Source organism: Phaenicophaeus curvirostris, chromosome 1 (genome assembly GCF_032191515.1).
Source record: "Phaenicophaeus curvirostris isolate KB17595 chromosome 1, BPBGC_Pcur_1.0, whole genome shotgun sequence".
NCBI classification, from domain to species: domain Eukaryota; kingdom Metazoa; phylum Chordata; class Aves; order Cuculiformes; family Cuculidae; genus Phaenicophaeus; species Phaenicophaeus curvirostris.
In genome coordinates, this window is record NC_091392.1 from 184979514 (window position 1) to 184997957 (window position 18444).

Below are 18444 nucleotides of genomic sequence, written 5' to 3' on the forward strand. Positions count from 1 at the left end.
GACGCTACCAAAATGTTCTCACAGAAACAGAGATATTTTTGGATAGAAGGAGCTGCAGATCCACCTAGTCCAGCCCCTTCTTCCCAGCATGAATATCCTGCTTCTCTGTGGGAATACCCAGATATGTTAAATGTCATGAAACAAGCATTCTTCCTAAGCTTAAGCTCCTTTATACTAGCAGGAATGGCCATACCACGTACCCTGCTGGAACAGAGTTCTGTAATGCCAGAGCTGGGTGATGGAGTGGGCTTAGCAGGCTCTGAGCTGGCTGGGAAACCTTCCCAACAGGATTGTGGGAAGTGATCCTTACAATCAAATCACCACCAGCCTTCACTTTGAATGAGACTCAGAAAAAACTGCAAACAGCCAATTGGCCTTTCTTTACTGTGGAAGCAAGAAGAAATATAAAATCACCCTAATGTAATGTTATGTTTAGGTTAATAGGGGATGGCTTGGGCCTCAGCCAAATTTTTATTCTGGTCATTATAATCTGCCCACCTGAAATTCTATCCCCCTTGTTGCAACTAGCCACAACATTCTTTATTTCCTGTCCAAAGACATTATTAGCACTGCATTTCAATTTTATTAAATATATATTTTTAAATTATTTAAATAAGTTAAATTAGTAGCTCTGTGACCAGTAATGAAGGAAGCTCTGTAAAAAACTATACCTTGCAATACACTGTTACTTGGTAATACACTCCCATCAATCAGAAGCCTCATTACTACATAAGTGCGTGTGCATGAGTATTTGCGTATCTGAAGAAAGTTCTTATTCTTATAATTAAATTGGTTTGGAGAACAATTCCATTGCATTGTTATTAGAACTGTTATCAAGATTGATTGTGTTTTCCCGTGTAATGCAGGAGAGTTATGAAAAAAAGAACAAGCTCCCAGGTCTCTGAACCAATATCCAGATACAGTGTGTGCTAAATTGCCACTGACTGCTGGAAGGCTTTTTTTATACAAATGTTCCAATTATTTCTACTGTGATGATAATAACAGTTGTAAGCTTGGAAAAAAAAAAAAAAAGTCTTAGTTTAGACAAGGTCCCAGTACAATATTAAGGAAATGAGCACTTTGAGAGCAAATAAAGATGTGATTTAGAATAATATATTTTTGTCAAGCAACTGAAAAGGTTGGGAAAAATTGGACACCAGAAGCTGGAATGAGAAGAACAGGGGCAATATTCTGTGCTGAGACATTTCTTGTTTCAACGTAGCTGCTGACTTTTTCAGGGGCATTAATCACTTCAAAATTTCAAGCTCTCCTCCAGTGAAAAAAACCCACACTATATCTACATGTATAAAGTGTATTTAACTTTCCTAGTTGCTTAATAATTGAAGAATTGGCTATTTCTGCATTAACCAGCTTTACCCAGACTAAGCTTTCATATCTGCAGCACGTTATATTTTAAAGTTGTCCACAGAGCGTCTTACGAAAGGAAGTGAAAGTTTATTGGCACTTGGTTTGTTTTGTCCATTCTCGTCCTCTGCTATCTGAGAAATGTGCAAGGGCTTTTGTGGCTGCAGTTCTTCAGAATTTCAGCATACATATCAGCTTGGTGGTCTGCTGTTCAGCAGAAGCACTCTGTTTACTCAAGTCAGTAATCCAGCCAATGAGCATTTGTGCCCCACTTACGCCCCTGTCCCCTTTTTCACCATTCTCACAGAACAGAGCATCCTCCTACCTGTCACAAAGAGCTTTCACCAGGAGTTGATCATTCTTCTGGGACAACTTAGATGGACTTAAGGAGACAAGATTGGAGAAGTAGAGTGGTTATTAAAAAATGACCTGCAAGAGCTACATACAAGTAGAATATTATATGAAGAGAAAAGTCCAAGTTAAGGTTGGTCAGAATGTGAAAGTCCTGGTCCATGGTGAAACCAGGAAAATGGCAGTTACTTTCAAAAAAAAAAATGACATTTCCTCTAATTTTTATTCTGCAAGAATTTTTTTTTTTTTTTTTGTCGAAGTTTTCCAGATGAGAATTTGTGGTTAGTCTAGGGAAAACTTTCTTCCCATGCTTACCATCTCATCTTTGTTCTCACTTACTGTGCCTTGATAGACACAATCTGGCCTACTTCAGTGCGTTCCAAATGCAAATACTCTGGCAGTTCTCTGCTGTCACTATTCATTGCAGTTTATCCTGCCTTTATGTTTCATCAAGTGGAGGCTACTTAGCTTACAGCTGAAGGCCCATCCCTATCTATCGCTTGTTCAGTATTAAAAGCTTGATTCCCACAGTCTGTCTGTGCTGGATGCCAGCTTTTGTTGACTAATCATTACATTTTCAAATATACATTTGCATGCTTTCCCTAAAATTGCCCCTCATGCTTGCGAGTTGTTCTTCTGGATATATAAAGATACCACATTAACCTCCTTGGAGACCCTCTTGCTAACTTGCTGTGCGTCAGTGCCTCCAAAAACTAATTCTGGTGTGCTAGCACCAGTAGTTACAACACAGGCCAGTATTGTTTTATTGTTCTCTTGTACTCCACCCTTCCTACCCCAATTGGCTCTTCTTTCCACTGATGTCTTGTTTTATATTTAGTTTGCAATCTCCTGAGGGCAAAGATTGTACTTTTGCTCCGTCCAGTTTCTATTTCTAAGTGCTTTGATAATACAGCTTATTAATAATAATAGCAATAAAGTACCATCCTCTGTATGAACATAAGGAAAGCTTGATCCCTCTCATCCCCTCCATGCCAGTTATAGCAAGGGAGAGGGAACACAGTCAAACAGCAGATACTTTGTTACACTAGTCTGTATCTGAGCATACTTTGAGCCTTTTCACAGTGAATACTGCAAGAAGTGCCATTTATTTCAGCATTAATCACTGTGAACAAAAGTGAAAGAATTCAGCCCCAACTAATGAGAGCCAGCAGTGCTCTGCTGTTGGCGAAGGGCAGAATGATCCTTTCCCAGAGCTTCAGAAAGCTGAAACGGAGAAGTATGAACAGATAGATGCCAATCTCTTGATAAACCAGGCAAAAGTGAAACTGCTTTATAATTGATGCTCATTAAAGCTACCTTAAAATGATGATAATTTGCATATGTAAATACCAAGCAAGGAGAGAGTGCCAGGGAACAAGCTGGAACAGTTTGTCCTCATTCGCAATGGTTCTTATTTTCCCTTATCCAGGATGTTTGTTTGTTTACTTAGATGTCAAAGAGGACACCTACTCATATGCCCTTGGTGCTTTTCACATAACTTCAGCCACAGAATTAGTATGCAACACACTGCTGTCTGCTGTTAGGAAAACAAGCAATGGAAAACCTCAATTCTTTTTTCCCTTCCAGTGTTAACCCGACCATACAACATCACACTCAAGACATTTAGCCTAACATTAGCAAGACATAACAAATTCCAGAGCTCTAGGACCCCCAAAGAGATAAAGATCGTTGTCCAAGTTATAAATATTACTTGATGTATTTATATCTAGGCTGTTTGACCTACTGTTTGAAGCTACAAAAGCACAGCAACACCATTTTGAGTGTAATAAGCTTCAAGAAGCTTTATTAATTTACAGTCAGCTGCTGAAGAATAAGTTGGATTATAAAATTTAATATTGTACTGATTAGCATCAGACTGCATCAGTGATGCTGTAGTACTAATTTATTTTCTCTTTTGCTTTATTATTGCTTTTTAAGAGGTACAAGTGTAAGGAGCTTGTGTCCGCTAAACAGCACTCAGTAACCAAAGATGTACTCTTCTTAAATTTTCCTCTGCAAAGCGTATCTGGTTTTGTTCTTCCACAAGCAGACAAATATTGTGAAGTAGTTAAACTATCAAAAAATCCTGACTTACCATAATTAAAGACTAGAGGAAAAAAAAAGGGGGTGGGGGAAGTAGTTGTACTTTTATCATAGTCTCTCAGTAGTTTACAAATGGCAAACCAAGAGGTAGTCATTTTTCTCTTTCCTTAGGCTGATTCTCTTCTTACCAGATGCATGAATCTTTTTACGGTGACTTTACTGGAACAAGATCAGGCTGCATAATGGACTCTGTTACAAATTAAAAACACACTGCTAATTTGAGGACAGATTATTATGTAGTATCAATTAACTTTGAATTTAATTACTATGGTGATTGGAAAGAACTATAAATTGCTAAATATATAATTAGAACATCAGGCTTCTTTGTCACAATGGCATCAGAGCATGGCTGTAATTAGCTTAGATTTTCCCCCAACATCTTACAGGTTTGCAAGATTTTGAGACAGACAAATACCACTTTCGTTCTTGCCAATATTCTGTTATAGATGAGAAAAGACAAGTATCATAGTTCAACTTCTTTTAAGGCAACTGGGAATTTCCTCCTCTCTGTTCATCATATAGAGTGTTTTTATTGCAATTACTCTGAACAAAACCATTTTGGCATGACTAGTATCACACAGGAAAACTGCTGTTTCTGTATAAAATGTGCTTTCCTTTTCTTTCCCCCAGAAATATTATCCATCTTGTTCAGGATGTTAAAATGTTTCAAGCTGTAGACAAGAGCAGGGATTAGTTGACTACTTAGACACAACCAACAGATGAAAATGTGTAGAGGGAAACCAGAACTCTATCATTTAGTCATGCTTCCTAACATCGTTAAAACAAGCAAAACATCTCTGACCTACTAATGATCCCTAGCACATACCTTTCTTTAAGCAGGTTGTGTAGAACAGCCCTTATTGCAACTGCTACTACTAGGCGCAATATATCAAAAATACCCGTGTCGGTATAATAACTTGACTTCTGAACAGCTGAGTATGATTAAACACATAAAATAGGAATGGGCCAGTTGCTGCATGAAATATTTTCTCATTACTCAATAGCACTTTTTTCTCTGGGGACAAGAGTACAGAGTCTGATCTTGCTTCTTGATTTAATTTTCCACAATAAAGTACCTGAAATTAGTAATATTTTTGTGTCTGCCTCAGAGTTTGCTCTAGGGTTGCCAGTTCAGTTCTGCTGCTAATTATGAAATAGAGCCATATCACTGGAGTTTATTTTAGTAAACTGTGGTGAGATAGCATGGTATTGGCAATTGCTACTATCTCATTGCCAATTAGCTGCTTTCAGTAAACCTGGAAGTCTAGGGACATTTTTGATAAAATAACAACTTCAAAAATAGTGTATAAGAGAAGAGAATATTTCTGTGGTATCCCTACATCCTGGCCATTGCAGAAAGCAGCTGGAGAAGGGGAGCTGTATCTTCCAGACAGGCTGGACATGGTAGGAGAGTGCATTCGAGCGTGGCTGCCAGAAAAGCACTGTTGAAGGTTACAGTACTGGCTGACATGGATTGGTGCCTGCAGGTAGTGACATAGCAGTATGATACAAAACCTTTGAAACTGATGTTATGATTTCACCTTTAGAATGTGTGTCACTGCTGATCTTTATAGGGCAGCTGAGTATAATGTCAAAAATCATTTTCTCATCTCTGCCTGGTTCCTAATGGATAGGAGCCCATGGCAGAAAACAGGCCTTGCAGATCTTATGTACTGGTAACGGCTGTGTTGGTAGGGAATTAACTAAAGTGAGGCAGAGGTCAGATGCAGATTTACAGAGTAGAGGAGCTGATTGTAGGAACTGTAATCCTCTCTTTTGCCATTAACATCAGCAGGTGTTTGCTCTGGATCATGGGATGTGGGAGTATTTACGTAATTATGCTGTCCTCCTTCCAGATCTTGGATGCATCTGTCCCTGAAAGGCATCCCTAAGAGCTTGTCCAGTCATTTGGAGGACACTGTAGGAGGAATTGCAGGAGAAGGAGTGATGCACAACATCTTCAGAAGCTCTGGGCAAGCACATTGTCTCCATTATATTAGATAAAGTAGAGTAGTTTAAGATGAACTTTTGACAGTAAACCTCTTAAAAACAGGGACCATAGAAAGCAAATTCATATCAGAGAGTAGGCAGAAGATGCTATTAAAAATGACTGGTAACATGAAATGCATCTGTTTGATTGTTTTTAACTTCTATGGGTATTGCTGACATTGCAGTTATGGTTTTAATTTAAACAAAACAGGGATATCAACAATGTCTAATATGATTGCTTTACCAGGGTATTCAGCTGTTTCAGTGCATGGAGCACACTTTCAGGAACATCATCCTTGTCATTGCACATTGCAAATACTCTGCAGAAAGAGTAAGCAATAAGCAATGGATTTTGACTACGTGAAATGAAGCCCTTGTTGTCTTTCTCAGCTGTCGGACTCTCTGCTGCCAGTGCCATCCACTCTGTGGATGAGGAGGACAGGGAAGTGGCCACTATTGAAACAGTATTTCCCGAATTATGTAGGAAGAAGAGACTCAGGTTTGGTTTCTTAAATGGGATAAGAGCCCTGATGCTCCTCTGTGGCTCATTCAGGGATGGATGAATCAGGACTCATTACTCTGTAAATGTGTTCAAAAAGTGACTGCTAGGGTTTAGTTTTGAAACCTTTTAGGAGTTTAAGAGCTTGTTAGGAAAGAGGAAATAATGCAGGGGAGTGAAAGGGATAAGGCAGGAATGGGGGTGCGGGAGAAGGTTAAGTGGGTGGAATGCAGAGAAAGTGGGAAAGAAATGGGAGAGGCTGTGTTGTAAGGACTGTGGCTTGAACTGAGGTGGAGAATTGATAAAGAGACCTTGGAAAAAAACAGTTTCCTTTTGGCAGAAGTCAGGGCAGGGGTGAAGCACCTATTCCAGCTTCCCAAGAAAAAGGCAGCCTGCTGCAAGCCACGTTTTCTGTCACCCTGTGGCAGGTGACCTCGCCCTGGGGTGGCAGATGCCTGCTCCTCACAGTGGGGAGAGCCATGCGGCACAGCTGCCCATGGTGTACCGGCTGTCCAGGGACCACAAAGCCTGACTGGTGTAGGTGTTCACAGGTGGATCTACCATGCAGGGAGCATGAAGTGCGGCTGATGTCAGTGGTCTTGGGTGAATCTGCCCTGCAGAGAACACAGAGCCCAGCCGGTGTTGGTGGTCCCAGGTGGATCTGCCATCCTGGGAACATGGTGACTGGCCAGTGTTGGTGGTCCCGGGTGGATCTGCCATCCTGGGAACATGGTGACTGGCCAGTGTTGGTGGTCCTGGATGGATCTGCCATCCTGGGAACATGGTGACTGGCCAGTGTTGGTGGTCCTGGATGGATCTGCCATCCTGGGAACATGGTGACTGGCCAGTGTTGGTGGTCCTGGGTGGATTTGCCATGCAGGGAGAATGAAGCCTGGCTGGTGTTGGTGATCCTGGTTGGATCTGCCATGCAGGGAGCATGAAGCGTGGCCGGTGTCGGTATTCCTGGGTGGTTCTGCCATCCTGGGTGGATCTGCCATCCTGGGTGGATCTGCCCTGCAGGGAACAGGGAGCCCGGCCAGTGTCGGTGGTCCCAGGTGGATCTACCGTGCAGGAACTCGAAGCCTGGCTGGCGTTGGTGATCCTGGGTGGATCTGCTATGCAGGGAACACGGAGCCTGGCTGGTGTCACTGGTCCTGGGTGGATCTGCCGTCCTGGGAACACGAAGCCCGCCCGGTACCAGTGGTCCCGGTTGTATCTGCCCTGCAGGGAGCACGGAGCCGGCCGGTGCCGGTGGTCCCGGTCCCAGCGAGGATGAGCAGCGGGAGGCGGCGGGAGGCGCTGGGCGGCACGGAGCGGGTGCCCCGAGCCCCGGGGGAGGGCCGGGGGCGGATCGGGACGGGGCCGGCGCTGCCGCGGCGCAGGTGGAGGGGCCGCCCGCCCCCGGGGCAGCATGCGGAGCCGCCGAGGATGAGCCGCCGCCCGGCCCAGGCGCAGCTCCGGAGGTCGCTGAGCGAGCAGCTGCGGGACTCCACCGCCAAGGCTTGGGACCTGCTGTGGAGGAATGTCCGGGAGCGGCGGCTCGCAGGTCTGTCCCCACGCTACCTGCACCGAGGGGACGCGCCGGGGCCACCGCAGCGCGGATGCGGGCGGGATGCGGGAGGGATGCGGGGGCACCCGCCGAGCAGGGATGCGGGCAGGGATACAGGCAGGGATGCGGGCGGGATGCGGTGGTACCCGCCGAGCAGGGATGCGGGAGGGATGCGGGCAGGGACGCGGGCTGGGATGCGGTGGCAGCCGCCGAGCAGGGATGCGGGAAGAGATGCGGTGGCAGCCGCCGGGCAGGAGGCACCTCCAGCCCCAGCCCGGGACCAGGTGGGGACGGTGCCCCGAGCAGTCGGGATCAGCGCTAAACCCCGCATCAAAGGCACCTTCTGAGCATCTCAGAAATCAGAGGAGTTGACTCTGCCTCCAGGGAGCAGGCTCATCCGCTTGCCTGATCAGTTTTCTAAGTCGCTCGCAGGTCCAGGTTGGTTGCTTCTGGTGTTTGCATGTGAGGAGGAGCGCGACTCCCAAAGACAAATAGTTTGCTTTGTTTGGGGCACTTTTATAACTTTAGCTCACCTGGAAAATCAGACTCCTGCAATCTTACCATCCACGAGTGGAGACCAGAAGGACACAGAGCAGGGTGGGTGCTCCAGCAGGTCACATTTAGAGCTCTGCTATCACAGCAGCGAGATTGTGTTACACATGCAAACAAACCTCTCTTTTGTATCCGGAAACTACTTCATGAATTAAAAGTTCTAGAGGGTATATGCAAGTGCAAGGTAAATTTATTAGAGAGGAAAACAATACAAGATCTATGAGCAGAATCATGTGTAATGAAGGCTAATTTGAAAAGATGGATTCCTCTGCTCCATCCTACAGCATTGTTAGGAGTTTGGTGACCTTGCCTAGGGTGCTGTGACATGCTGGTGTTGCACAATACCGAGGTAAATAGTGTGTGATATAGGTGTCTAAACTTTGTCTACAGCACTTGAGTTCTTATGTACCTACAAATGAAGTAATGGATAAAAATTGCATGGTACTTTTTTGAAAAATTAATCTCAAGTGGGTGTCTTCAATAATGAATTACTAAACCAAGTAGTTTTATAATGTTATGGTTACCCAAAATATTAATCTTTTACATGTAATCTACTTATTCCTATATTAATAGCAGATGCCAGCAGACATTCATCAAGGATACTGTTGGCTGTTTTTTTCTGTTTTGGTCAAAGACAACTATTGCTTGATTGAGCAAAGGACCTGGGCAGCCTGCCATGAAGCCGTAGCCAACTTCTTAAAGCAACTGGGTATTAAAATTGATGGAGTCAGCCTTTTTATTTAAGGTGGATAGAATACTAATGTCTTGGGTTTAAGTGCTGCCATAATTTAAGTACTATTCGTAATATGCTGGTGAGACTTGCCCTTTAATTAAATGAATTATCTGACAGTGTTACAGAATGTGTACAAATAACATCTGTTGATTCCAGAGATGTTCTCTTGTTCAGATGCTTTTATGTCTCTGGAGTTTTTGCCCTTGTTTTTATATTCATTTGTGCCTCTGATCTCCATACCTGTGCCTCTCCTTCCAGCTTTCATTAATTAGAAGACAGGGAATTTAGACTGATCTAAATGTGTCTTACCTGCTGGTTGTCAGACCAACTTCTTTTCCATCGCAATAGAATCAGTCCCAGTCAGGTAGATAGTTGTACAAATTCCCATTTTTTTCTCCAAGTTGACATTGTGGTTCAGCCCTGACTGACAGTACAAGCAGCAGTATAACTCATAACTACTGTTTAAGAGGAATAACCGAAACAAAATGCAGTTTTAACCATCAGTTTGCTGCCATATTCCAACCATCAAGCCAAATAAAGACTAGTGATTACATCATAATAGTGATGATGTCTTTGCAGGCACTTTTGGTCTACTTTACATTTTATCCATTTGCTAAGGTTTCAGACACAAGTTGCCCAAAATAAACCTGTAAAGAATGTAAGTACAGACAGCTTAATTCATAAAAAATATATAATCGTTGGGGTTGGGTGAGACACTGGGGGATCGCTAGTCCAGCCTCTGGCTGAAAGCAGGATCAGCACTTGGAACATGGCAGGTTGCTCAGGGCTTTCCCCAGTGCTCCTCAGGAAGAGTTTCTGCCTCGATGTCCATGTGCTGGAGCAGACGGCAACCGTACATGTTTGGGCAGTGGGAGAGTGAGCCAGAGCAAGGAACTGAACCTTGGCCAAAGCAGGGAGACTGCTGAACCTTGGCTCAGCCACTCTCAGAGAGGCAGACAGCGTGGCTGAGTTGCTGTGGAAAGTTAGCCATGCGCAGAAAGACTGCTATGGTGAGCTCCCTCTCTCCCTCCCTCACCCTTTACAGCAGAGGTGATGAGTAGTAGCCTGGCTCCTGGTATGTTTCTGGGACAAGGCTGCTCCGTACTGTCTCTTATTCAGGACATATCTATGGTGCCCAGGAGCTCTTAGTCACTCTCTCTGATTCACTGACTGGGATTTGGGATTTTTTTTAAAGCAATAAGTGTACCTGCTACAGTGTCACAAATGCCAGTCTTAGTTTGTCTATGCTTTTCATCATTTTTGCAGCAGGAATTTACACTGTTTGTGTTCCCATTATGCTTATAGCTTAAGTAGGGATTAAAAAAACTGATTGGGAAATGAACCAGAGTTTTAACTCTCTTGTTGGAGTGGGGGCCTATTTGTCTGAAAAGTTATATAGAATGCTGTTGGTTTAATGTACGAATGCCATTATTGAAATTACTGTTCCATTATTGAAAGCCGTTGCTGTAGGAATTTGATTTACATATTTAACAGACTCTTTAAAAAGTGCTTATGAGCATGATGCTTAGGAGTATTGAGCTTTGTGTACTTTGTACCATTCGTGTTTTAATTGTATTCCTAGAAGCTGTGAAGTTATGTTGTTTCCCTTTTAGAGACAGGCACCAGAGGCATACTGAGACTGAACGCAGAAGTATCAATAACTCTGAGTGTTTTAACTTGAATTTTCTATTTTAATATTCAAATTATGGCTCTTGGTTCCTATTGTGCAGCACTAATGCAAATCGACCTCCAGGATCTAATTGTACTGCACCCAGGGAATTAGTAACTTGCAATTCCTGGCAGTCCAGCTGGACTTTGTTTCAAGTGACTTGCTGAAAACCAGACAGAGGGATGGAACCACATGGGCACTGTTTACTTGGCATGGTCTTAGAAACACGATTTTTCCTGTATGCTGTCTCCCACCCTTTCCTGCATGCCTTCCAGCATCTGCATGAGATGTAGCAGGAGTCCTGCAGCAGCTGGCTTGGTTGGATACGCGACTGATGCACAACTAGATAATTCTCCATCATCAAGTGGTGTCCTAGGAACATGGATGTGTGGATGAGGTCAAGACTCTGTTCTAGTGTCTAACGGGAGGAGGGTTGAGTTAGGATTAAACAGGTAACTTCAGTTCTGAGGCTTCCTGAAGTCTGAACACTTGACTTTGTGACCCAAACATTCTTCTAATAATAGAAACTTTTGTCTCTTAGTTTCCTAGGTTTAGCTTTTAGCTGAAGTTTAGCAATCCACACAGATAGTTGCTGGGATTTCTGTGTTGTAAGTCTGTGGCTGCTGTGGCTGCAGCATAGATACACCCTCAGGCTTTATACTAAATCTCTTCTCACCTCACCTGAGCTTTATGTCTCACAATACTTCTAATGTTCTGTGTTCTTGAAGAGATAGGATCAATTTCCTCTAGCTTTTCAGGTACAAGTCCTCTTATGTCTGCATTGACATCCTCTATACTGCCTGACTGCTGAAAGAGGACAGGACAGGAAATCCCCAGGCACTGCCCCAGCTCCTGCTTAGCTGCAGAGCTTTCCAGAAGCAACTGCCTGGGATGATTCTGGGACTTACAAAGGCTTGTAGCGATAGGACTAAGAGCAATGGGTATAAACTGGACAGGGGCAGATTTGGACTAGACATAAGGAGGAACTTCTTCCTGGTGAGAGTGATGAGGCACCGGCACAGGTTGCCCAGGGAAGCTGTGTCTGCCCCATCCCTGGAGGTGTCCAAGGCCAGGTTGGATGGGGCCTTGGGCAGCCTGATTGAGTTAGGATGTATTCCTGCCCATGGCAGGGGGCTTGGAACTAGATGATCTTTAAGGTCCCTTCCAACCCAACCCATTCTATGATACTATGATTGACGTTAGAGCCTTTGCTGTGCGGTTGCGAGTTTCTGTTTCAAAGGGTAAAGCACTGTTTCTCAATCAAGTAAAAGCATAAAAGTGTACAGTGGGATAAAATAGCATAACCTAATTTTATCTTAGAAATGGATGACCTGCAGCACCAAAAATTGAAACAGGACCATGAAGCAGGCATGATTAAAAGAAAATTTTAGTGTAAAGGAACCCAACTGAGATTTTTAAATGGAAAGAATTAGAAAACCTACTCTTTGAGCATCCTTAACTGCTCAGGAAGACTTTGTACACTGACTTGCAGCTACAAGTAGCTCTTCACATGTGACTGAAATGCATTTATGTCAGAGATTAAACTGAACAATAGCTGCAGTAGGGTAGAAAATGAAGAATAATTTGTCCAGCAGACATTCAGCATTTGGCAAAGACAGCAAAGTGGTGTCTCTCCTCCTCTGAAAAGTAACGTGCGGTTGGATTGTAGGTTATTGTGGCTTTGTTGGGTGTCAGTGATCAACCACAAGTTCGTGACTGCACCTCTGACAATACGGTGCCCACTGGGAGCAGCTGAGGTGTTGATCCTCGGGAATATGGAAGAGAAAAAAACCCTGGTGGTCACAACAAGACTTATATGAATTTTAGCCCAGATTTCTGTCATGCCTGTATGGAGGCAAGATGTGACATATTTCCAGAGCTTAATTAAAGAACCATCTAATCTATAGGTGCCTTATAGTTTTCAGTTAAATGAAACCTTTTATCAACTTGCTTCCTTAACATTATACCCTGTGAAGCAGAACTCATTATTTCTGGTGTGATGCATCCTGAGGTCAGCATTAGGAGATCCCAAAGGATACTCATGTACCAGTGTCCCAGGTCCTCAGAGAACCTCTGAGCAAAAGCAGGAATTGCAATATGGGGCCAACCTTTAGCCTGCTGCATTTTTTTATATTATTCTGTTACTGAAATTTCTTCTTAAGACCTTTTTGTACAGTGCAAATGTGACAGGTTAATCTAATTAAAGCCGGTTCAAGAAAATACTGGATTTTTTTATGAAATAGTTTTGCCAGGTCATTTTTGATTAGGGATTGTGGGAAATATGCATGCAAAAAAATCTAATGTTTTTCTAGTGGTAGCCTGTTTGGTGGGCATACTTTTATGTTCTACTTTAAAGTCATTCATCTGTTTTCAGACAGTAAAGTGAAGATGTTGCAGTCTATGTCCCCATCAGTGCACTGAAGAGTACAAAATGCTGATTCTCATGTATGTTGATAAGATGTCTATGTGTAAATTCCTCCCTAACCCGACCTCATCAATGGGAAAAGACTGTCCTTTGTCAAGGAGAAAAGTTATGAAAGATGTTCTTTATTCGGGATGGAGTGCTTCAGGGAAGAAAGAAAGTGACTTATGAGTGACTCGCTTGGTCAGGCATGCCAGGAAATTTTCTGCTCTTGTAGCAATCCTAAAGAAAATGTAATAGCCAAAAAAGTAGTTATTGATCTCATAAATTGTACTAAACTTGCTACATATTCTATATTAATGTTGGGACTTTTTTTTCGGTTAATTTCTTTAAAATAGATAGGTGCTCTTTTTGGCAGTTGTGTTAAGTCATTATTCTGTAATTTCCATGTCCCGCCCTAGACACTCCCTGAAGGCCAGCAGTTTGAATCTGAAATGGGGGCGATGGTGGCAAAATACCACCATTGTTAGTTCCACTGCTGCTGGGTTCTCATGACCCTCAGCTACAAGAAGTTAATTCCAGAAATACAATTACAAAAATACCAATATGCTTGACCTGCCAAGTATTTCTGTATCAGCATGAGGCTGTGGAGGGGGGTGATGGAGGACCCCCCATTGTCTCAAAGTCCAGAGAAAGATGTAGTTTTTCTCATACTCACTGCCATGGCTCTGCTTCTATTTGCCATGTGAAGTTTGGACTGACTGTGAAGGAGCAGCAGAGGTTCCTGGGGTGACACCAACATTCATTTTCTGGTTTGACGTTTAATACATAAATTCAGTGTTGATAAACTCCTGCTTGCATCAGAGAGAACTGTATCAGAGATGATAGTTTTTCTATGAAAAATTCAGGTTTTGATTACTAAATTTCCGAACATTGTGAGATACAGAACTCTGCTGATAAAATGAGGAATCAGTGCTGGTAATAGGACTGAATATTATTTGAATTAATTGACTTTTATTTGATAGCTATTTAGAAAAGATTCTTGATAGGTCTCCTTTCTGGAGTTTGGCTATTTACTGATATCAATGGCACATTAATCTTTAGGAAATACTTTTATTTTTTTCTAGAAAGTTATGTCAGTCCTTTTTATAGTAGAGCTTACTTTTTTTTTTTTTTCTCACTACTGGCTTTGCATGGTTCCTTGAGCATCCACAAGATTCTTTCAGTTCTCAGTAGCCAAATATTTCTCCTTATTTCTATGCAAATATAGGTGGCCTCAGTTCATTCCGCCTCTAGATGTTTCCTACGTGACTAGGACAAGGCTGATTCCTCCTCAGAGTGCTACACTGTGTCTTTTTGGAGGATTCCTGGAGACATTGTAATTATTGCTGATGTTCATGGACCATAATATTGGAAACTGATCATAGTGCTATTTTTCTTGGAGCAGGATATATTGTTCAAGTTCCTGTATGTTTAGATAGATGTCTTTATTTTTACTGATATTTTTCTATTACGTATAGGACCTCATGTAGACTGATATAAATACTTAACTTACTTGCCTGACATTAAACTATAATTACATTTTTCCATCCCAAAATTGCTTCTTAGTACCACTCATGGCATATTAAATTATGTATCTTCTCAGTTAGTTCCTATTAGGTGTTTTGCATTTATTCATATGACTGCAGACCGCTTTTCATATCCCCATGCAAGTGCATAGGGATATGAAATTTATAGTAATAGTGCATAGGGATATGCAATTTATAGTAATAACTATGCCAGAACATTCATATAGAAATTTATATCCACAATAAACTTTCTGCTCTAAGTAAGCACCATAATAATTCCCATCAATATAGTCTTGTGGGTGACTGGCCAGCAAATTCCTAAACATGGGAAATTTCTGGACCCAGTAAGGCCCTGGAGACTGGACTCCCACTCTTCTGCTTTCCCAGCTACACTAGGATGTGGTATTTAATTTCAGGGATCAGTGAAGTCTCAGTTATGAAGTCTTTGTTATCACTTTTTGTTTGGTTACTTCAAAAATGTACCATATTGTAATTATTTTAAGGCCATATTTCACAGCAGTGGTTTGACTTACATTGAACTTCTTACATTTTGTGTTTCTTGCATTTCTTGTGAGACAGATGTTCTGTCTTGCTCTTCCTCATTTTTTTTGTTTTTCTGTCATAACATGGGCAATTCCCATGCTGCTATATGTTGTAATTCTTTAGAAAATCATCTCCTTGAGTCACAATTTATTGAGAAACCCAGCTTTCACTTTAAATGAAGCATACTTTAATATCAGATTTGAAAAGAAAAGCTTGAAAATGTGAACTTCAGAATCTGAAAATACACGAAAAAAATATATTTTGTACATTTTCATTGTTTTCAGTCAGCCTTATGACTTTAAAGAAGGGATGCCTATCTTATGAGTCTTGAAAATTTAGGTTTGGGAATATTATCTTCAATTAATAAAGAATTTAATTCTTTCTTTTGATTATTACAGGCTTAAAAGTATGACAATACGTGAAATTCCTTGACTGACATTAGGGCATCCACAAGAAGGCTGCACTTCTGTACCTCCATTGCACGGCCTGTTTACAGTTCAAAAATGAAAATATTTTGACAATCAGATCATCCTGGTGCAGCTTATACTGCAAATAAGCAGAGACTGAATGTATACGGATATGGGTGCAGGGAGTAACTGCGGTACAAGAAAGGGCCAGGAACGTCTGCAGTTCATGGCACTTGGTTCCGAAAAGTCCAAACCTCAAAGAAATCAATTTGATTAATTTAGGTAATAAACAATTTCATGTTAAATACTCTGTCTATTGTTCCAGTAGAGGGCAGTAATTTACATACAGTAGTATCAATTAGGATGTGTACACAGGATGCATCACAGAATACTGGACACAATAACTGGTTTTACTGAGAAAATGCAGTATTCAAGGCACATGCCCCAGTGTTACATGCAGAGGTATGCAGCACATGCCCACAGTTTTATGCCATAAAATGCTCATACTGAGGGACTGTGACACAGCTCTTACATTATTTGCATCACTTCAAGGAAGAACGCGTGCCAAAAACTATGTGTTTGGATGCCAGGGTAATCACATGAGGTCCAAAACTATCATGTGCAGATACAGCCTCTCTCACCAACAGGATGCTAGTTTGGAGCAGCCTGTACAGACCAGCTCTCCATCCCTTGGCTTAGTGTCCTGGAATTTCTTCCAGCAATTACTACACTTAGAAATGTAGAAGTAGACCAAAATTCCTGAGAGTTAAAATACAGGACACAGGACACTTCAAGCTAGGATGCCAATCATAAAACATACTCTGCTGTATATAGTCAGTAGAGAGAACTGTATTTCAAATGATAATTTCATTGGGGTACTGATTTTTTTTCACTGTTGTTGCTATACAGTATGTACATAGCAAAGTTTTTGTATCCAGAGATCATTTTTAAAGATACAGCAACATGCTGTAGTACAGTGGAAGAGGAAGCAGGGAAACTTACAATCACTGTGTTTCTTGAAGGGATGACAATTTGGTTCCTTATCTATTTCAAAACCACTACCATTCAAAATTTATGTTTAGGTAAAATTTTTTTAATCTGTGAGTATTTCTTTATCAGGAATTTAAGTTCAGTAACTCTGAAATAGCTTTCTTAATTCTGTCAATGCTTTGCAAATTTTACTTGTCACATATCTAAAATAATGAGAGGATAATTGGTTTCTTCTGTTGCTATAGCTATATGAATGGCACTGGTGTCCCAGGAAGTCAAGCAACGTTTGCTGTGGAGGAAGGATTCATGTCCCAGGCTGTAGTGATGGGGAAGACACTGAACCTTCACAGGTCATTTAATACAGCAGCAGTTTAAAAAGCAACAAGTTAGAGTAATGGTTTTGTTATAGAAATAATTTAAAGGGAAATTACCATAGAAGCATAGTTTAGATATACTTTATATCTTTTGAAGCTCTATTTTAATCTGAGCTAAGACTTGCTTGAAATGCCTTTGTATTTTGACTTCCATCACTACAATTTAGGAATAAATTCAAGGTAACTGGCAACTCCAGGAAGCAGACAGCTTGAGGGAATGTTAAAAGAGTAAAGTAAAAACCAGTGTTACAAATTATACTTCTTTCAGTTAAAATACTTGAGAATTACACCTTCATTGGTACTTAGCATGGACTTCCCTACAGTGTATTGCATACACATGTAAGGTTATTTTGGCTTCACTGCATGGAGGAGTGAGGACCATCTGTCCCACCTTTTAGGTTATTTTCAATGTGCCTCTCATTCCTCTAGTAAATGCACCTCTTTTTCCCCACTCCAGCCCCACTCATCCTGATCTGAATGACATGCTACTTCATAGTTTATCCACAATAATGCTGTAGTAAATTATTTGAGACTGTGAGTCGTTTATGTGTCAGTTGACTGCTGAGAGAATGTGCGATTGGCATTTCATGGTTTTGCTCACTTTAAGAGGTCTCTTTAACATAAGGATAGATTTTATCTAAACAAATCAATTTTACAGGGAGATTTCAGCCATTGGATTTGTAGTAAGAAAGAAACCTTTTATTTATGACATTGGAAAGACCACAGCTGGGAATGCACCCATTAATAGACTCAAACAGATGGATTCTGACAGGTCTGTGAACTATTCACGCTCTTTTTTAACAAATATTTTGCAGCAATCCCAGCTTGCAAATGCTGCTTCAGAAACAAATGTGGAACTATCTGTATGTCTCAAAGCACAAACCAAGAGTGATGAGCAACTTTAAAATATTGTGGGTTGAGTACGCTTATGATATTCAATTGAAACTTAGGAAGGAGTGATTTTAATGGAGAATAGTTATGCCTTGATGTAATAAATGTTTTGAATTTTAAATAAAGCCGTAGAGAGTAGTGTGTCTTTACAGATGTAGTGAAGTAAGGATTTTCAGCTGAGGCTGGTATTGCTTTTTTCAGAAAACAAAAATATTTTCCATTTGTAGGAATCACTGAAAGAAGCAAATACACATCTTCGAAACAGCTTTCTAAATAAAGTAGCAATTATAGAAGAAAACAATATGACATGGACAAGCATTAGAGGAGCTGAGACTAGAAAACTGCTGTGTAACGGTATAACTAGTGAATCAGGTCAAGTTTATAGTAAAACCAATGCATGGCACGCATTTTTCTTCAGTTTTAAACTTCAGTTTGTAGCTTTAAAATTTTACTGAACATCACTGTTTCTGACATTATAGGAAGGTAAAAATGACAACTG

General features: G+C 41.4%; 1 protein-coding gene across 6 annotated transcripts in view; it reads left to right on the top strand.

The window, feature by feature from the left end:
- The window catches only part of STARD13 (StAR related lipid transfer domain containing 13), a 302953-nt gene that overhangs the window by 147270 nt on the left and 137239 nt on the right, over positions 1–18444 (top strand). Inside the window, exon 1 of one of the 6 annotated variants that reach the window (XM_069882473.1) lies at positions 7709–7853. The exons of the other annotated variants lie outside the window; for them this stretch is intronic. Within the exon in view, the coding sequence (XP_069738574.1) occupies positions 7736–7853 (118 nt within the window). The 5' untranslated portion in view covers positions 7709–7735. Of the gene's footprint in view, positions 1–7708; positions 7854–18444 lie in introns of those variants that run through there. 6 annotated transcript variants of the gene reach the window in all.